The sequence below is a fragment of the Poecilia reticulata genome, linkage group LG1 (assembly GCF_000633615.1).
Source record: "Poecilia reticulata strain Guanapo linkage group LG1, Guppy_female_1.0+MT, whole genome shotgun sequence".
Classification (NCBI taxonomy): Eukaryota; Metazoa; Chordata; class Actinopteri; order Cyprinodontiformes; family Poeciliidae; genus Poecilia; species Poecilia reticulata.
The window spans coordinates 16,271,693-16,292,072 of NC_024331.1; the positions used below are offsets into that span (position 1 = coordinate 16,271,693).

At 40.6% G+C, this 20,380-nt stretch overlaps 2 protein-coding genes across 4 annotated transcripts; one reads left to right on the forward strand and one right to left on the reverse strand.

Moving 5' to 3' along the window:
* Nucleotides 1–3,273: 3,273 nt before the first annotated feature.
* On the forward strand, nucleotides 3,274–11,133 carry scoca (short coiled-coil protein a). 2 transcript variants are annotated; one of them, XM_008407422.2, is made up of 4 exons: nucleotides 3,274–3,456; nucleotides 8,430–8,501; nucleotides 8,587–8,667; nucleotides 9,119–11,133. In XM_008407422.2, exons 1-4 carry the CDS (start codon nucleotides 3,411–3,413, stop codon nucleotides 9,259–9,261), a joined length of 342 nt encoding a protein of 113 aa, XP_008405644.1. In that variant the 5' UTR covers nucleotides 3,274–3,410; the 3' UTR covers nucleotides 9,262–11,133. The 2 variants fall into 2 exon arrangements, with proteins under 2 accessions (XP_008405644.1, XP_008405651.1); XM_008407429.2 differs by lacking the exon at nucleotides 3,274–3,456 and adding an exon at nucleotides 5,564–5,685.
* A 14-nt stretch (nucleotides 11,134–11,147) lies between these two features.
* Nucleotides 11,148–20,365, reverse strand: clgn (calmegin). Of its 2 annotated transcripts, none has more exons than XM_008407410.2 (15): nucleotides 20,163–20,365; nucleotides 17,084–17,341; nucleotides 16,934–17,007; nucleotides 16,766–16,824; nucleotides 16,474–16,615; nucleotides 16,297–16,378; nucleotides 15,347–15,539; nucleotides 15,054–15,243; nucleotides 14,057–14,170; nucleotides 13,802–13,958; nucleotides 13,512–13,727; nucleotides 13,311–13,427; nucleotides 13,109–13,232; nucleotides 12,875–13,023; nucleotides 11,148–12,376 (listed from the first exon to the last, which is right to left on the reverse strand). In XM_008407410.2, the coding sequence occupies exons 2-15, from the start codon at nucleotides 17,339–17,341 to the stop codon at nucleotides 12,305–12,307; spliced, it is 1,947 nt and encodes a 648-aa protein (XP_008405632.1). In that variant the 5' UTR covers nucleotides 20,163–20,365; the 3' UTR covers nucleotides 11,148–12,304. The 2 variants fall into 2 exon arrangements, with proteins under 2 accessions (XP_008405632.1, XP_008405623.1); XM_008407401.2 differs by having other exon boundaries at nucleotides 11,148–12,379; nucleotides 20,163–20,364.
* Between the last annotated feature and the right edge of the window lie 15 nt (nucleotides 20,366–20,380).

The following is a 20,380-nucleotide window of genomic DNA, read 5'->3' on the forward strand; positions in this document are numbered from 1 at the left end:
GTCCCAAACCATTGAATGTCTGTGAGAAAGAAATCTTAAAGGGACACAAACATCCTCATTTCAGCGTTGCAAGGGAACACCAAAGATGGGACACTTTCGTGCCAGAAAGAAAAACATTCATGAAAGATTGTGCCCTCGGTTTCAAACCGCAGCTGGCTGTGTTGAGATGTTGCAACTTGCAACTACTGAGAGATGCTGCTGTTTACTGAAAATATTTATGGAAGAACAGCTAAGTAGATTTCCTAAAAAGTCAGTTTAAACTAGAGAAACCCTCCATGAAGTGCCAACCTACAGGAAACACCTCCAGCACGTCAAAAAATAAATAAATAAGTAAAAAATTGAAGTGATCAGAAAGATCAGTGGAGCTTTGTCACTACATTTTCTATGTTTTTTAACATGTTTCACTTATTTTTGCATATGTATATATTTTACTTCTTGCCATGAACATTCAGTCAGCTGATGAACAGTCTGTCTGAGTTTAAATGCTGTTTTCAGTACATTACCCACACTGTTTGTTTTGGCTGCTGCTCCTGTTTCTTCTGTTTGCATTTTAAAGCTCAGCTTGAGATCTGCCTACGAGCCAAAAACATGTAAAGTCTTCATTTACCTTATGATTGTGTGACCAGAAGTATCTTGTATCCAGGCTAAATTTAACTAAGAAATCTGGGGTAAGCCTTAAAAATAAGACGACTGTAATTCATTTAGAAGACGGCCAAAGGTGCTGTAGATGAAACAATAATCTATGTTTTACGACGTGTTGATTGCCCTTTCGTAATGGCCTGGAAATCTGCATTTTGTGCGTGTTGTTCTCTTCAAAATGACATTAATTGTTAGGATTAACTTTGACTACTTCCACCATTTCTGTTCAGCCACTTCTTAACCTACCAGGAGTCAACTGTCTGCCCTGTTTAGCTGCTCCAGGTCAAAGGTCAAACTGTATGAACCGAACACACTTACAGTAAGATACAGTAAACAAAGATAAGCAGGAACTGGACTGCAGCAGTCGTTACACCAAACCAAACAATGTGTGACATTTGTTTGCCGTTTTCCTCACTATTACAGTGCACTGTATATGTGAGGTTGGATTAATTGACAACTTGACCAATTTTTAAGCCATAAATAGAACACATTAATCGTTAAACATGAATAGGATGCTTTTAGTCTACAACTTTTATTCTTCTCTTCCAGTCGACATTGCACAATACTGGAGCGAGTATGAAGACATTAACTTGTGGATGGGTTCGTCAAAGTTCTCTCCTCTGCTCAGAGAGTTTAGCTTGGTGCTGCGGTGGACAGTCGGTGGAACAGGTGAGACTGGCGAACCGAAAGCGCCACTCTGTGATTTCAGAAAGCGGGAAGAGACCGTGTGTTTTCCGGAGCCAGTGTGTGTGTGTTTCATCTGCTCCTGTAGAGTCAATGAGTGTGAGCCGAGTCTGAAGCAGGAACAGAGGAAAGAGTCAGGAAGAGGAGGGGGAAAATGGAGGGTAGATACACTCTGCCGCCTCTACTGGCCACCTGCAAACCCTGAAGTGGATGGATGGATGGATGGATGGATGGATGGATGGATGGATGGATGGATGGATGGATGGATGGATGGATGGATGGATGGATGGATGGATGGATGGNGGATGGATGGATGGATGGATGGATGGATGGATGGATGGATGGATGGATGGATGGATGGATGGATGGATGGATGGATGGATGGATGGATGGATGGAGGGACAGATGGACAAATAGACAGATAGATAGACTGACCTGTGACAAAACGACAGGACAGCAGAAATCTATAACTGACCAAAAACTTTTTCATAAATTACATTTGGTCTTTCCGGTTTGTCCCACAGGTTTTTAATTTTGTCGTTGTTGTTGTTTTTGTCTTTCTCTTGAGTTTCAACTGGTTTGTTGGTTTGATGGTGCAGCCAGTGTGTTCTTCTCCTTGTGTGTCTGTTTTGTATGATTATTGATGGGTGGCATCATCCAGATCTGTGTGAAGAGGGAGCCAAGGAGAAGAGATTGTTCGTTCCCTTTCTGTCTCCACTCCCCTGTGATAGTCCACAGACCAGATGCCCACTTTGGCATCGACTCGCTGCCAGCGTTATGTTAGGCACGGGGTGGGGGGGGGGCGTACAAACACACATGCACGTGCAGACACATTAGCGCACTGAGAGCAGAAGAGGCTGCAAAAGAGCACTCGTCCATCTGCCCGTCTCCGCTGCAGAGAGAGCACATCAGCATGTTTGTGTCTTCTGCAGGATGCTCAGCATTGAGTGTGAGTTTTTGTCTGGAAATCTGTTTGCTGTGACAAAGCCTTGCTGAAATGCAAATAAAAGGCTTCCTCTGGTTTTTAGCACATCAACTCTGATGATGTTTAGACATCTTGGTTGCAACTCTTACCTCAGTTTTGAGTTAAAAACCCAAAACGCATAATGGACGAAAAAATAAAAATAAAAAAAGTACTTAAGAAGTACACACGTAAGGTTAACAATGAACTATTTCTAAGAAAAGAAACAGCAATAAACATTTCCAGTTCTGATTCTGGAAACAGAATGTGTTTGTTTGCTTCGTTAAACCTGAGCAAACCAAAGCATAAACTTGAATCTTGTTGGGTGAGGGACCAAACATATTTTCTTTCATTTTGTCGCTCTTAAATGTTTCAGACTATCAAATGAATTGTAGCACCAGAGAAAGATAGAAAAAAACCCCAGCTATCTGGGTGATCTGGATCATGCTTGTCCCGAACTGACTTTTTTCAATTTTACTTTAAATAGTTACTTTTCGAACGAATCAGCCTGCTTCTGTTACAGATGTTTGCACACGAGGGATTGTTGTGAGTCCTCTCTCCAGAAACACGATGGAGTTTGTCTCTCTCCTGCAATATTCAGAGTTAACCAGCAGGGCAGACCTACTGCACTCATCTACTGCTCTACTCCTCAGCATTCAGCTTAAAAAAGCTTAAAGCTAAATCACCGGTAGGCAACCCCTTCCCGCCCCATCCTGTGAGCTGCAGACTGTTTACATATCAGTCACTAAAAGCACTCTTAATGTCAAGTTTAAGTACACGTTTATGAGTGTGTTTCACATGAGCCTTCTGGAGTTCAATCTTTGACCCTTGGTATTTTTCCTGCAGATCGTCTCTTGTGGTGCTTCAGGCGTTGCCATGACAGCGGTGTAACCTGAGCCGCCAGTCAGGTAGGACAGGTAGCCAAGCTCGTACAGACGACTGGAGCAGCAGGTGCGTGAGCAGGCAGGGCAAAAGTGAAAGAAAACAGGAGGAAAGAGGGAGCTAGAAGCCTGGAAACATTGACGGTAATGAAGGATTGTGACAGATAAAAAAACAAAAAAAAAAGAAACAACTATCCAAGCTGGGGGACGACAAAGAGACTCTGGCCCTGGAGGCCAACGTGGACATGGATGATGGGACATTTACAACCATCTCTCTGGCAGACGACTCAGGTACAGGAGTTGTTTTTAACCTCCAAAGACCTCTTAAAGAGACCAGATCCTTCCTCCTGAACCGGTTTCAAATTCAGCTCGATTTTGTTTGGGGTTTTTTTGCATAGAAAATTCACAGTGAGTGATTCACGAGTGTGACATAACTGTCCACATTTGAATAAACTAACAATTGTCCTACATTCAGCTCACTACACACCTGATAGACGGGACAAAGGACCATGAGCCAGATGGTGTGGCTGTGTGGGTGTGCTCTGACAGGAACAGGACGAAGGCGTAGCTTTTAACAATACTTTGTCCAGTTAAACTTTCTCATCTAAAAACTCTCTCCACTCCTAAATATCAGATCACACCACAGATTTGAGCTGGGAATTAATAAATGTGACTATGTTAAAAATAGGTACATTAATCTATATAGGCATTTTTGTCTTACTGTTGGACACCTAATGAGACTAAAACTTGCCAGAATAATTTTTTAAGAGTTGCTTTGTACGGTTCTTTTAAGTCAAATGATTCACAACATTTGACTTAAATGAGAAAACATCAGAGGAAGCACTTGAGGACGACACTTGAAACACGCTGCTTCCTTGTGTGACATAAAAAAAATAAAATATCAAGAAGCTTTTTCATTAAACAGATTATCAACAAAATCCTTTAATGTTTTGCTTAAAAGAGCTTTATATGTTAGATATTAGGATTTAATACAAGAAAAAAAATATTAATCACTCATCAGTAATAATGAGGCAAACAGTGTTGATGTAAACAAACATATTTTCAGTTCTGATTTAAGTGAGGCAGCAGTTTCTACATAACTCTGGTTTTCAGGGAGTTTGTTCTAGAGCTAAAGAGGATTAACAACTAAAGATGTCTTCACCTTGTTTCGTTCTGGTCCTGGGGACAGTGGGTACACAGGTCTCTGAAGACCTGAGGGGTCAACATGGTTTGAATTTGACCTAAAACTTAGAAATGGATTTTAACCCAAAAGCATTTAGTGCTTCATAGATCAAACCAATAATTGTCACATATATCTTTTGACAAACAAGGTTCTAGTACGATGATTTAGAAATGCTGTAATGTTATCCATCTTGCTATAGTTGGTCAGGACTCCTACAGCAGCAAGAACAGAATTAGTTTCATGTTTGTCTCTGTGTTGCCCTGTGACAGACTGGCGACCTGTCCAGGGTGACCCCGCCTCTCGCCCGGAACGCTAGCTGGAGATGGGCACCAGCAACCCTCCTGGCCCCACTAAGGGACAAGGGTGTAAAGAAAATGGATGGATGGATGGATGGAAGTCTGGTTAATAATTTATGTTAATGAACTTTACTGCTCAACACACAAGTCCGTAGACCTTACAATGTCTGTACATTGTATAATTGTATGCCATTTAGATGAAAATAAATAGATTTTCTGACCATATGAATTGTATTACTAAGCAGTACTGCGCAATATCAGTCTGCACAATATTCATATCTCAAATGACAGATTGGAGAGCAGTTATTGTTGGACAATAATCCAAGTGTTGTGAATGCAATTGAACAATGTCTCATGACAGCAGAAGCTCATATTGGGTGTAATGATATTACCCAAAATGTTAAAGAAGGTCACCTTATGGAAGCACAAATGAGAAAGAGAGGAAAGAAAAAAATATGCATGTACTGCAATTGATTTTGTCATTGTTCTATTTACCATTATATCACCATGACAGGTTGTTCTAATATTGTACAGCCCTAATTGTATACCATGTCTTTATTAGGCTACTAACTAATCTGATTAAAGATGGTATAAAGTCCTCTATGATTTTCATTTTCTTAAGAGAGGATAAAATGTTTTTTTTAATCAAGTTTTTGACAAAAGCACCACCAGACCACATAAAAGTGAAATGTTTCTTTCAGTAACGCAGAGAGAGAACGAGCGAACCAGCAGAAATAATACTTCTGGAATAAAAGGTATCAGATAAATGCCTCAAAGTCTTGCCATACTACTGTTGCCTCACTTAGTCCAGTAGCTTTAACTACAGGCCGCAGCCAGGGGCTGCTCTACTCATTGCTTGAGATTTGATGGTTTACCTATTTCTGTGAGCTGCTGGTGTTGCGCCCCCTTTCGGTAGATGTTGTTACACACAAGGTTCATTTTATATATATCAGCTGTCGTCATCCTCCTCCTCATCAACGCGGTAGAGTAACATCATAGAGTAATTCGGCTAAGCGAAAAGGTGGTTCTTTTTTACTGTAGGTGAGTAAATATCATCTCTGTTTCCTACAACGATGAGGAGAAAACTCTTACCTGGCTGTTTAAATTGGATTATATGAAGCTAAAAGTAGCCACCAGCAGAAAATAACTAAAATAACAGTTCGGAGGATTGCTTCTGACACCCAATGCTCAAATTATTGATCCGAGAGTCTCTTCCAAATGCGAGTCTGAAAACACGGTTTATGTTCCGCGGCTCTCGCCTCACATTTACTCTGCATTTGATACTGGAAGTGGTTAGCATGGCTAGTCGCTAAGCTAATTAGCTAAAAGAGCTAACTTACAGAAACCCATTATCGGACAGGCTCTTTTGCTTTTGGCTCGGTTAGCCTAAAATTATGACGCCTTTAGGTTTCTTGGTGTCTATTTGCTGTTCTTAAATGTAGCCATTTCTCACATTCTCTACTGTATATACACAATCCTGGTTCATTAAATCGTGACTTCAGTGGTGAAATGAATCGTGTTCGCAGAAAGCAGACAGGGATTCACCACTGACATCCAGGGCGCGGTGTCTTTACCCATCATCACTCGACCAGAGCCACCTGAACTCTGGCTTCTGAGCTCTCATAGCATTTTAGTACCTACTATAATTTCGAATTTAATCCGTTCCTTCTTTTATACAACTTTTCTAATTCAAACTGTCCGGTCGCAATCTCTTTGTTCATTTACTGTATTACAGGGAAAAAAAAATGTTAACTAAATTTTTCATGTGCGTTTTGTTTCTGGAGAGACATTTTTCAAAGCAGTCTGAATCTTATATTTCCCAACTTTTTGAAGGTCTTTAAGTGAACTTCTTTGCTACATCTTTAATTCAGTCTCTGTAGTCAATCATATGAATTATTCAATCATACATGATGACCTGACTTATATTGCATATCTGAAGACGGTGGTCAATTCTTATTTTATGAACGAAGCTGAAGTTGGTTTCTGATTCGGGAAACGGCTAAAGGGCGATTCCACCTTAATTTTCACTACCTTCAGCATATTTAATATACTCTAGTTAAAAAGCTACAACACATAGACTCTTCAAACCTGGATTGGATTATTCTGCTCTAATAGCAGAATATTTAAAACCATGTTTGTGATTTGTGAAACTTCACTAAATATTACTATTCACACTTGTTCAGTACAGGTTTTTTTCTAATTCAAAACCACTTTATTAATCCCAAAGGGAAATTAAATGTCAGTGTAATTCATTAATTCTTCAAAGAGTTATTGTAGATGGTGATGGCTGTTGGAAGGAAAGATCTTCTACAGAGGTCTGACCAGCACTGAATCCAGTATCGAAGAAAACTCACCCATCAGTCATCAACAACTATAGACCTGTAACCCTGACATTCCACAACCCAAAAGTCCTGAAGGTCCTGGAGAGAATCCTGTTGGCCCACTTGAATAAGCAGACAAGGATATATCAAGATCCCCTGCAGTTTGCTTATCACAGTGGAATTGGAGTTGATGATGCCATCATACACCTGCTTCAGCAAACCCAACGTCATGAGACTGAAGGCAGTGTGTCTTCAGTCAGGGGCCTCTTCAGATTTAGTGCGACACAGACCGCTGCAGAAGATCTTTCCTTCCAACAGCCATCAACATCTACAATAACTCTTTGAAGAATTAATGAGTTACACCAACATTTAATTTCCCTTTGGGATTAATAAAGTGGTTTTGAATTAGAATTGAATTAGAAAAAAACTGCATGGAACGAGTGTGAATAGTAATCTGAACTTTATTGAATTTTCACAAATCAGAAAAAAGGTTTCACAAATCACATACATGGTTTTAAATATTCTGCTATTAGAGCAGAATAATCCAGTCCAGGTTTGGATTTTGTTTTTTTACTTTAATCTAGAGTAAATTAAAGATGTGGAAGATAGTGAAAAATTAGGTGGAATTGCCCTTTAGATATTTTTCGAATCAGAAACCAACTTCAGCTTCGTATTTTATAATCAGGTTTTTATTGAGATACCTGAATGCACAGATTCCACCATGGCAAAACTTAAACAAAGGCAATAACAAAATTTTGGGTTGCATAAAACCCAGGAATTTGAGGTAGTTTCTTTTCAGTACGACTATATGTGGACACAAAAAGCCATTGAAAAACTAATTTGGAATCAGATTGTTGGATAGACGTGAGGCAAATCATTCCAGATTCTGTGATTTTTAAATTGATACCAAACATGAGGGGAAAATGTTCCTCCCAGACAAATATTATCCATATTTTCCATAACTTCATATTTTCCATTCTTCCGCTAACCTTCAACCGACGACCAATTTTTATCTAAGTTTTGCTTGGAATCATCTTGTTGCTTTTGTCATCATTGGCATCTTGCACTAAACCAAGTGAGTAAAGGGAAAAAAATTTTGAAATCGCTTAAAGATTCAGTTTGAAATGACTTCTTTGCTTAATTGCCTGTTAATGTTTGGACAAAATACTGGCTCATCACCAGTAATTTTATGCCTAAATGACTCAATGGTTGGCATTGAGGGGATTAAGCAATAGGTAACATTCAAATGAATGAAAAATCAATGAAAGCCCATTTATACCAAAGGAAAAACCTTAAGAAAATTAAGGAAATTTTGTTCAAGACTTTAAATGATCCAGTTCTTTTCATTGCTTTCCTCCGTTATACCACCGCAATGTGTTTTATATTTCCTTAATTTCCGTCGCACCGTCCCGTTTAATCAGCAGTTTGTTGGTAACCATCCTGATCTCTGCCTTCTTTCCTTAGCTGACAGAGGATCTGCAGCCCTGTATCCTAAACAGGAGGACGAGTTTTTCATCATGAACTGCGACATAGATGGTACGTCTTACGCCATGTTTTGCATTAGATAGAATTATTATATGTGCTGTACGTTTAATTGTAACACTATAAATTTGTGTTTCAGGAGACCTGGAGAATCAGGCTGAGATGGAGGAGAAGACGAGGTTGATTAACCAGGTTTTGGAGCTGCAGCACACACTGGAAGGTAGATGAAAGCTTCCACTCTTCATTTATTTTAATGACAGGAAGTTTTACCTATCCCAGATGGGAACTCGTCACATTTATTAAGAGGTGCTACAAAGCCGTAACCAACCAGAACATTGTAAAATAAACTTTTTGCTGTTGGATACGAGTATACCTAATCTAACAAACCAGCATAAAGGGCAGGTTTGTTCAGTACACCAGCATAGAGGTCACTGCAGCTCCTCCAGAGTTACCATGTTGTTCACAGAACAGCTGGATGAGATTAAACTCCACGTTAGCTTTTACGTCTTTGTATATCTTTCAATTGTTCTCCTTGGTTAGTCTATCACTTATGATACATTAATTTGTAACAACAAAAGTGAAAAATATTAAGGCATGAATACTTCTCAGAAACTTGTTGCAAGATCTCCGGGGTGTCCGAACAAACGTTAAGGCTGATTATCGCGTTTCAGACCTTTCGGCTCGAGTCGACGCGGTCAAAGAGGAGAACCTGAAGTTGAAGTCGGAGAATCAGGTCCTTGGTCAGTACATCGAGAACCTCATGTCGGCCTCCAGCGTCTTCCAGACCACCGACACCAAGAGCAAGCGGAAGTGAGGCGGAGTGGAGCAGAAGGTGGCTTCCCCGGGGACACTGAGCGGAGGGGGTTGGAGATCCCCGTAACCATTTACCCGAGTCAGAACTAAGCAAATGTAAATATGAAAATAATGTCTGTAAAATACTTTTGTGTTTTTTTGTTTGTTTTTTTTTTACCCACCAACATTGGGACATTTTGTTGTGCCTCAATTTAAACTTGGTGTTCTAAAATGAGTTTAACATCAAACATGTTACAGTGAACCTTATTATCAGCATTAATTTATTTTAGCATATTCTGTTGTTGGACAGCTGGATCTGGTACTTCAGTTGGCCTTGAATCTCATGATGCTCAACTGTTTTCCTCTACTTGCAGCTGATTCGCTGACCAGTGTTATGCAGAATGAAAAATGTGTAATAATGGCATGTTTAAGCAATATCTTAAGTATTAACATATCTAAAGTAAGGTCCCTAAATTTAGCATTAAAACGGATAAAGCTGAGGGAGTTTGCAGAGCTTGGTGATAAGAAAAGCACAGAAGCTAAAAACTAAACCATCAATTATGATTTCATTGCAACTAAAAATTTTGTTTAGTTATTCAAGATGAAAATGCAACCGAGATTCGGTTCCTTGTTCCTCTAACAGTTATGGAGGGAACATAACAGGTCAAGCAACACGATGATGAGGGAAGAAAGAGATACTTTGAGAGCAGCAGCAAGACGGGCTGAGTGGTATTGATCCGATCAGTTTGGCCTGGGATGCATCGCCTGCTAGGAGACGGGCGCTAAAACTCATCTTCAGTGGGCAGCGGCAGACAGGGCGTGTCCGAGCCATCAAAGGAAAGGGGAGTCGAAAAGATTAACGTGAATGAAAACTGGATTTTAATGCTGCTTCAAAATTGTGTGTGGACACGGTGCTGTACAAAAACAGCTTCTGTTCCATCACATTTTAATATATTCTAATAGGATTGTACATGATAGACCAAAGTAGAGGACAACAGCCGTTATTTATCGGAAGGAAATAAATATTGGGAATTCTGATCTGTTGTGAGAAAGAAGCTCTAGTTTTACTGTCATGATTGGTTCCATGAGATCATCCTGAGTAACAGTGGTGTGCAGAGACGTTTTGGGGGGGGGGGAAGGTGCTCACATGGAACTGTAGAGTGAGATTTTTATACAGGCAAAGATACAAATATATGGGGGAATGTAGGCTTTTAAATCCAGAAAATGCTACCTTGGGCTTTACACTAAGGAAATCAAAACGACTATTTCAGAAGGGCACTTTGTTTGGTTCAGAGGAAGAAGGGCAGGTGCTCTAGCGCCACCTAGTGTCTATTTGTGCACATCTGACTTGCATTTGTGTTTAGTCCTCCTAATTTGAGTCGATGCTTAGGATTTTGGAGCATGCCTGTCTACAACTTTGCACATCTAGAGGCTTTTTTTATATTTACAAAATAGCTTCAAACTTTGATGGTCACTGGGTTTTAAGGACCTTATAGTTAAGGGGGTGAAGACAAATGCTTGATATGCTTTTCAGATGCGTAACATTTTGTAAACCATGTACCGTTTTTCATGTCCGACTTTGCGTCAGTTTATCAAACCAAATGCTGATAAAATGCATTCAGGTTTATAAGAGTCAAAGTTCAAAAGGGGTTTGGGGTATAAATACTCGTGGAATGGTATGTTGTGGCTTTTCAAGGTTATTTTTATACTTTCAAGCAGTTATGCATCATGCTGGCATGCTAATTTCCTCCTTTTTCACACTAGCTAGTCGTGTCTTGTGTCCACATTTGCCTTTAAATGTTTTTTTGTTTAATAAAATCTCACAGTTAACGCTCCAAGTCTCATCAACTGCACAGACCTACTACAGTAAAATAAAAATATTCCCCAAAACGGACGCAATGCATCTGATTTCATTTTGTATTAAATAAGTTTTATTTCCAAGAGCAAATGTACAAGTTGCAAACAAATGTAAACGGGTTAAGTGCCAACATGTGGCTGGAGGGTGAACTACAAAAGCTTTAGACAACGATAAAAAAAAAACACAGATCGATACGTCTCCCAGATCTAATCACCAGCTCAAAGAGGAAAGCACTGCTGCAATGTTTTTTTATTTTTTTTATTTCCTGCCAAGGCGAAGAAATAATGCTACTTTAGCTGCAAGCATTGGCTTTGTCAGTTTTCTATTTTCAATTTAAATATTTCACAGACCTCTGCTCACAGTAAGCACATCAGTGGCACATATTTGTGGAAAGTTTATTCAAGCCTTAAAACACTTTAATATTAAAACCTTTATTCATACCGGTGAGAAACAGTCAAGTCGAAACCAATAAATAAAACAGCGGAGCTAATTTTCAACTCAACAAAAAAAAATAAAAAAATAAAGTAACAGATACTCATTACAAACTAACCAAAATGTAGACTAGCAATGCATTTCATCTGGAATCTTAACTGAGTTGAGATGAATCCGTTAACCTTTGCTCTCAGCTCAGTTTCGAACATTTTTTAAAACAAGAACTTCCTCTTCAAACTTTTCCCCTCAAATCAAGGATTTATGTGAATAACCTCAGAGAGGGCCCCTGCGATATGTGGGAAAAAAAAAAAAGTGATCAGCGCTGTTGGGGCTCTGCTGCTTTCATAAACTGATGGTTTATGAAGAGAGAGAGAGAGAACAGAGGTGGAAGACGCCGACTTTTTGACGACATCGAACAGAATAAGGTTGTGTGGGGGGAAAAAGAAAAATATTTTAAAAAGTATCAATGAAAGCTAGAAGTTGGTGGAGGAAGAAAAGCGTGACCTCCGGGAAGCTCGTCCGACTGAGCGGACGGGGAGGAAGGAGAGGCGCGGGACGGGGTGCGTGGGTCTATGAGGCTGCAAACCTGGGCAGAGTGGGGCGGGTGGAGCTGAGACACAGATGGGGCAGCCAGGTGACTGCAGGCTACCGTCGGAGTTGGAGGAAACGGCGTGCTGCTCCACTCGGGGAGGAGGGAGCAGCTACAACAGAGAAGACCCCTTTCGCCTCCTCCTCCCCCCGTCGAGGAGAAGAGACAGCAGACGTTGGGCTCGCCTCAGTCTTTCCGTACCCTCCTCTTTCTGACGGCTTGTTTGTGGCTCTCTTCAGCGACGTCGCCTCCATCTTTCTGCTGAATGATTTGACAAAAGAGAAGCTGCGGTTGACAAATGAGTCGCTTTCAGTTAACCCAGTGGAAACCGAAGGGCGAGTTTTGTCTTTACTGTGGATCATCCACAGGTAATCTACACTTTTCTCAGTCCTTATCGGTCAAGCTGTAATTGGAGTGCTGAAACTGCAAAGCTCAGATGTTTGCAGGGCTGAAATGCTCGATCAGATTGAAATAGTCGTCAACTGCATTTAGAAATTGGTTCATCTTTAACTGGAGCAAAGACTCAAAAAAAGGCCATTTGCTAAAAAAAACGAGTAGTAATTTAAGATAAAACACCTGCCTGTATATATGTTTTCCCCAGATTCACAAATGGAATTCTATATTATTGCATTTTAAGCAATAAATTGATTAACTTTATCTTAAAAAAGGAATGAAATTATTTGCATCTTCTAATGTAATTCTATTATTGTGTAGTAAAGAAAGATTTACCACAAACAAACAGAACATGACTCTCACCTCATCTCCTAATGTTCTTTCTGGAGTTTTGTTTTCCTCCGATTCTTCTTCCTCTTCCTCCTCCTCCTCCATCTCTTCTTCTTCATTATCAGCCCCCACTTGATTGTCTCCCTGTCCGTCACTCTCCTGCCTCTCCCCTTCTTCTTGTGCTTTAAAAAGAAGAGCGGCGGTGATGATGAGAGTGAAGGACAACGGCGCAGTTGAAGTTGGAACACCGACAGATAATCGTCACACCTGCTGCCGGTTCTCCAGCTCCAGCTTCCTTCTCTTCCTCATCTGCTTCTCCTTCCTCTTCTTCCTCTTCTATGTGAGACTGCGGTTGATCGACCCGTCTGTACACGTAGTCGTCTACTGGTTTCTGGAAATGATAACAGCTGAGTCAAGTAGGACCTGTGAGATGGAGTCGTGTCGGTAAAGATCAGGAGATTCTTGCCACCTTCGGCCAGCAGAAGAGCACAGCCAGTCCGACGGGCAGACCGACTGTCAGGACGTAGATTATCCAAAGCCAGGGTCTCTCCTCCGCTGCCATCATCAGCTGAGAAAATATCCCCGGCTGTTAGGATTAAAAACAAGAGACCGGAGATGAGCCTCGCAAAAACAGGACAGTACACGATCGGCCCAACTGTCCCCCACTGACCTCGTTGGCGCTGGCCACCAGTTTCTTCAGCCCCCAGCTGTCTGAGGCCCAGCGGTCAGCCACCTCCTTGTGAGACGTGATGATGAAGTTGTCGAAGTAAATGTCTGAGGTCATGGACCACAGCTCCAGCCCCAAAGCCTTAAACGGAGTCATCCTGAACGGCTGCAGGTCCTCGAAATATTCCGGGTTCATCATTTTGCGCGGCTTCCAGACTCCCTGCAGAGCGGACGTGGTTTCATGACAGGAACGTCGCAAAAACACGGGCAGTTTATGAGAAGCGTTCCCGTTACCTGATAGTTGGGGTTGTCAATTAGAGGGGCTTTCCACTTGCCCTTGTACTGAGGGTTGTTGATCATCGGCCGCTTCCACTCGCCGCAGCCAGGAGCCGTCTCACAGGATGGGTTAGGAACCTGCGGGGCCTCCCACTCCCCGTCCATCTCCTCGTCCCTGCCCCACCACCCAACCAGCAAACAGCAATCAGACCCAACACATCACTTCGCTTTATTAAACACACATTGTTGGTGCCGGTCGGTTCAAGGACCCACCAGTCTTCTGGTTTCTCTGCATTCGGGTCAGAAACGAACTCTGGCTCATCATCTAGCCATCCTTCTGGCTTCAAGGCATCAGGATCCTCAATCTTTGCAGGAGCATCCTCGTCCCTGGAGGACAAAGAGAAATGCAACAGCAGATTTTTATTTGAGGCTCAGAATGTCCAGAGTGTTTTAGAGACCTTTTATAATCACTGCTTTATAGATGATGTGTAGAAATGTTTATGGCTGAATAATTTCTCTAGCTTGTTAAAGAATGAACTGTTTGGGTTCCAGAAATGTTTACCTCTTGTCATAAAAACTTCTTGTCCTCTGGGCTCTTTTACTTTGGCTCTTGTTTTTATGTTAGATGACAAGGTCCAACTTTTTTATTTCTAAGACTTTTACATGAATATTTCATTATCTGATGGCTGAACACCATCCAGGGCTGGAAACTAAATGTGTTTTCATTAATAGCCTCAAGCATTCCCACCGGGTTTGAGAACTGTGGACTCTGTTTCCAAAGTAGAAAAACCATTTATGAAAAAAATATGTTACTTAACCTTTTGCATGTAGAGTTGGTTGACTTATTTTTTTAATTTTTTCGAAGCACTTTTTTGATTTATGTCTGAAAAGTTTTATATAAATCTACTTTTATTGATCTGTTTTTCTTTCTTAGTTCATTTAAAGATCTTCAACTTTGATTATGTGACATAATTTGATCTACTGCAAATGGGTTCAACAACATTCGGGAAACACAAAAAGAAATCAAAGTGTTTCTTAGATGTTAATGTAAAATTGTAAAAGGTACGTAAAAGTCAAAGGTCTGTCAAGGAACTGTTTTAATCTTTGTGTCATTTGTAATAAATGAAACCAATCTGTATTCTGGATGCAGTTTTGTGGTTGTGTGTTGTATCAGGTTTTTATAACAGCATTTGAGTTGAAAATGTTAATCGTGGCCAGAACATTTGGTGAAACTTCTGCCTGTTGATATTAGAGACAAAAAATGAATCACCAGTCATCAGGCTTCACAGCCTCGGGGTCAGGGATCTTGGCCCTCTCGTCCCAGTCGTCCGGCTTGGAGTCATCTGGATCGTCGATCTCCTTTGGCGGGTTGACAGGAGGCACCATGTCGTACAGCAGGTTGCCACGGCTCACGCTCGACTGATCGATGAACATCTCGTAGCTGTTGTCTGGGTTCAGGACTGAGAGCAGACAAAAGTAAGGAGAGCACACACACACACGCACACACAAAGAACTCCACACAGGATCAAAAAATTAAACGCAGCTCGTCAATCAGCCACGCACCCAGAGTGTAGAGGTGAGTCTTCTTGTCGGTGTAGAACTTCTTCAGATCCACGTCGGCCCTCTTGGCGTGCTTCTCCTCCATCACTTTGTTCAGGGGGTTTTTGTGGCGGAAGATGAAGTGCAGTTTGTAGTCTTCTCCGCATTTGTCAGGTCCAAACATGATGGTGTAGGATGTACGGTCATGGAACTGTTCCTGCATGCGAAGACGAGAAGGAAATCAATACGATCAATAACTTCACTGATTTGGCCACATGTCACTGAAAGCACAAAAACAGTTAGGTTGATGCTACTTGCTCCCGTTTGTCATAACAAAAAAAAAAACAAAAAAAAAAAATGTAAATGGAGAGGGTTGTGTCGTCACTTGCTACCTAATGTTACTGCGGATTGCTGCAAAATATAAGCCTGAAACCTCATATGAAGAACATTTCCCAGAACTTAATAATTGCACCAATTAGGAAAAAATGTCAGCAAAGATCTTGCATCAGTTACAGCACATTATTCTGCTAATTTAACAATACAAGTAATCTCCTGGGGAATGTCAGAAAACCAACAACCCAGCAGCTGCCTAACACATCCCACAGACCTCCGTTAGCAACACAAGGGTTAAAATTCACGAGAAAACAATTAGAAGAAGACAGAAAAAGCATGGCATGGTTAGACAGATGCAACAAGTTTTTTTTTTCTTTAATGAATAAAATGGCATCTTAAAGTTGCATATGAACAAAAGTTTCACACTAATATTTTCTGGCCAGATGAGTCTAAAACTGCTACTAAAAAACCCAAAAGGTGGAAAAAGACACAGTCTGACTCTGTGGAAATATTGAAGTCTTGGGTGGCCGTTATGTTAAGAAATATATCCAATATGAACTGCAAACCAGAACGCATAGAAAATGAAAGTTTCTAAAGTGGTAATGCATAAACTTTAAGGAATATAAAACCCAAATACCAACCAGACTGAGACCGCCAGAGTCAGACAGCAGCTTGATGTACGCTCCACCACAGTCGATACCATCTTGGAAATTCACCTCATACCTGCAATAAAAAAAATAAATAAAAAAAAACTCAACTCTGATATTTATGGGGTTTTTTTCCATTAGAACTTGCATCTTGTTCTCATGTGAACTCACTGGACAACCAGAGGTTCATCCTGGAAGACAAAGGGTTTGTCCAGCATGGCTGCTATGGCGTGGTGTTTGGCTCGGGACTTGAGCACCAGGCCTTGGTCTCCAGGAACCTTGTTCTCCTTTAGCGGCTCCACCATCCACTTTCCTGCAGACAAGACATGAGAGGACAAATAAAATTTAGTCAGAAATAAGAATGGCTTAGACTGTCCTAAATGTCTAAATGGCTTTGAGAGTTGGGGATCTGTGGTGTATAAGAATAAAACACAGTAGGATTAGCAGATAAAAGGCTACAAACCATCATATTTGGCGATTTCATCATCTGCATCCTCCTTCGTTGTTTTTGATGGCTGCCATCTGCCCAGATCAACATCCAAAAAAAAACTTTTAGGTATGGAAAACCGTACAGACCCCAGCTAACAGCGAGGGCCAATCCACCAGAGTTGCCATTAAAACCTAATTTTACCTGTCCAGTGATCCATCGTCAAAGGTTTCTGCAAAGTACACATCTCCGGTGGGAACGGGAGTCTTGTATGTTACCTGGATTATAATGTCATAATTTAAGATCAAAGGTTTAAAATCCAGACATGCACTTAACGTTGGATCTGTTCCCGACCTGGAAGGTGACATTGGTGTCAGTTTCAGACTTTTCATCTCCGTCCTTATCCTCATCAAACTGCTCTTCATCCGTCACCATCGCCTCCTCCTCTTCGTCGTCCGCCATCAGAACCTGCATTTCCTCGTCGTCAAGGCGCATGTCGCCATCTCCGTCCAGAACGTCCGCCTCGGAAGGCTCGTCGCTGGACGCCATGGCCGCCACGGCCAGCGAGGACAGGAACAGCAGCCGCCACACCCAGCCTCCACCTAGTTTCATCTGAGGCGGACAGGAGGAGAGCAGAACGGTTGAAAGGGAGAGAGGGGAGGAAAGATAAAGGTGAACGAGGAGCGACGGGCAGAGGTCGGACACTTTTCCCCGCAGTAAAATTCTAACACTTTTCAAGCATTTTCGAACTTTTCCAGCATTACACCTTGAACTTAAAAGCAATACAAATGAACTAAAAAAAAGACAGTTTCAACTCAATGTTATACGATGTCATATATTACTGTTATTAATAATGTCTTCCACATGGTACGACACTGCCAACATAAACTAAAATACAACAAAATTGTATGTTTTGAAATGTTTCTCTCACACACACCCTACACACTTGACTGGTCCAAAAACCAAACACTAATTTAAAAAAAGAAGAATCCTTCAATTTTGATAACATACAATGAGCCTTTGTTTCAATTAAACAGATCAATAAGTCATTGGGCCATTCGGAATAATAAATATTCAAAAATAAAATAAAATAAAAAAATGTTCTCGCCAGGCTTTCTGGGATTTAGCAAGTAGTGATAATTTGGTAATTCTAAGTAACCAACAACAACAAAAGTTTAGACTGACCTAACAGTGAGAAAAAAAAGTGTCTTCCTCTTTATTAGGTGCATGAAAATATCTGGTTTCAAACGTCAATAATGTTTTTCAGATTTAGGCTTTGAATCAAATGTTAGATTGCACTTTATTACAAAACTGGACGGTTTGAATATCAAGCACTTTCAATGAGTTTATTAAGCACATTCCAAACCTTGAAAACAAGTATTATGTAATTCAAACATTTTCAAGGATTTCAAGCACCTGTACGAACCCTGAACACGGTGAACAAAGGGGCTGGAGATGTTGGATGATGAATGACACGGATTTTATTTATGGAGAGGTGTTCATGTCGTGTCGGTGATAAAAATAGAGAACACAAGTACATAAAATAATGGAAGAGTGAGTGGATGAGACGCAGAGGTCAAGTCTCGTATCTGTATAATGCACCTTAATTATTACTTTGAAAGATCCATACAAGAGTCAACTCTTCTGTAAAAAGCTGACAATAAGCTAAAGAACGAAACTCTCGAAGAAACCATAAAAAAAATCTGTGGCCAACTGCAGTTTACCTCATCTAGACTTCTGATTTCATGACTGTATAACTGCAGAGCTACATGCATTGAAACACAATGAGAAAAATCTGCTCAATATTGCCTCCGAGAGACCTATAATAACATATCTGTAGCTTCATCTGGATCAGCTCAGCCTGGGTCTGTTTTGTTGCAAAGCAGGAAATTAAAATCCTCTCTGTAGATGCAGGCAAAAAGCACCATGCTTTCCCTGATACACCATATTTTTCATTGTGATGCTTATCTGTTTGTTTTTTCCACAAATGAGGAGCCTGTTGGGAACTCACCTCCATCAGGCTCAGTTTGCACCAAAGTGCTACACTGAATAACTACAGAGGATGTTCATAAAAACCGTGGAAACCCAAGATTAAGACTGGATTTTATGCGACTAGATTGTATGATTGTATGGATGGATGGATAGATTGTATGTGAATAGGGAATAAAGTAAAATATATAACTGGAAAATTAAACTTGAGTTCAGGATAAGCTGAAGAAAAATTGAGAGTTGGAAAAGACGGGATGATTTAGGTCTTAGAATCTTCCTGACAGGTAGAGATTAACCAATATGACAAGCTGTTTTTAACTTTTAATTATCAAACTGGGGATACACTCATTGTATCCTGTCTTCTATTCACAAATTATTTCTTCTCATGCAAAATCTTTAATTTTTTTTTTTTTTAGGTTTTCAAACTACATTTCAAAAATTTCTCTGTGCATATTGGCAAACTAAGGCTTTACTGTATTTACATTAAAATGTGTAATAGCTTTTTATCTAAAACAGAAAAACAACATTCATTCTCATTGTAGCCAAATACGCAATCTTGTTATACTCCTAGTATTACTCTCTGAAAAGCAGGACAACTTTTTTTTCCCTTTTTTTTGTACAAGTTTGAGGTTTTATAGTGAAGCAGAAAGTGGCTTAAACAGAAAAAAAACAAATGGGAAATGGCTGTACTGGAAATTTGACCATAAACAGGCAACAGCAGAAAAGAAGTTTGAAAGTCTAGAGAAAAACATAAAAACTACAAGACAAAATATAAAGTCAAAGGGGATGATTCAAGACTTTTGTTTAGACCTAAATCTGAAATGTCATGCATAAAATCTGCACTGATTTAATTTAGGTAATCAATTTAATCAGATGATCTACAGGTGTTTTAACCTTATGGAGTACACAAAAAGACATATCATCCTTCCAGCTGATTTTACTAGAACAATCTAAACATCTGTCCGACGTCGCTGATGATAAACAGTCGTCCATTTTTATTCATTCGTTATAAAACGCTTTGCAGATTTCTTTTACAGTTACAGCATCACAGGCAGCGATAAAACACAGACAACAGAACGTGGCTGTGGAGCCAACATGGCGGCCACAGAGGACCGCAGTGGCCCAAACGGTTTTAGGATGAGCGGCTGTGTCCGCAGCACCTGCTCCGCTGCCTGATGCTAACAGCGCGGAGCGCCACTCACAGACAGCAGACCTTAGCAAAACATGGGCTTAGCAGATCAAACTAATGAGCTCAGACAGGCAGCACCATAATCAAACACGCGCTGGCGTTCAATAAGAAAGCTGCGATATTTTAATTCGAAGCAAAACGGGTTTGTTTTTGCAGTAAAAAAAAAAATGAATGAATAGTAGCTACTAGCTGGCTAACTTAGCATTAATGTCGCATTATAAGGGATGTAGAGGCTCATTCAGACCAAACACTTACCTTATGAGGTGTTGTAACCGCAGCCTCTAGAAAAAAAAATCTTTGAAGTCTGCCTCTGTGTCAGAATCTTGTGCTGTTATCCTCCTTCAGGTTTGGCGAGGAACAATTACGGGGTAAAAAAGATATCTGAGAGAGCGTGAGTGACAGCTTGGTCCGAATAACGGTGATTCCAGGCTAACTGAAGTGATGCGTTCATGGACAAGCGAAAACAGCGCCTG

Excerpts from the sequence above, each read along its gene's own strand:
- scoca (XM_008407422.2), top strand. The coding sequence starts at position 3,411 with ATGGATGATGGGACATTTACAACCATCTCTCTGGCAGACGACTCAG. Across the intron at positions 3,457-8,429 it reads CTCTCTGGCAGACGACTCAG|CTGACAGAGGATCTGCAGCC; the intron begins GTACAGGAGTTG and ends TTCTTTCCTTAG. Across the intron at positions 8,668-9,118 it reads GCTGCAGCACACACTGGAAG|ACCTTTCGGCTCGAGTCGAC; the intron begins GTAGATGAAAGC and ends ATCGCGTTTCAG.
- clgn (XM_008407401.2), bottom strand. The coding sequence starts at position 17,341 with ATGAAACTAGGTGGAGGCTGGGTGTGGCGGCTGCTGTTCCTGTCCTCG. Across the intron at positions 13,728-13,801 it reads TTGACAACCCCAACTATCAG|GGAGTCTGGAAGCCGCGCAA; the intron begins GTAACGGGAACG and ends TCCGCTCTGCAG. Across the intron at positions 13,428-13,511 it reads TGGTGGCCAGCGCCAACGAG|CCGGGGATATTTTCTCAGCT; the intron begins GTCAGTGGGGGA and ends TAATCCTAACAG.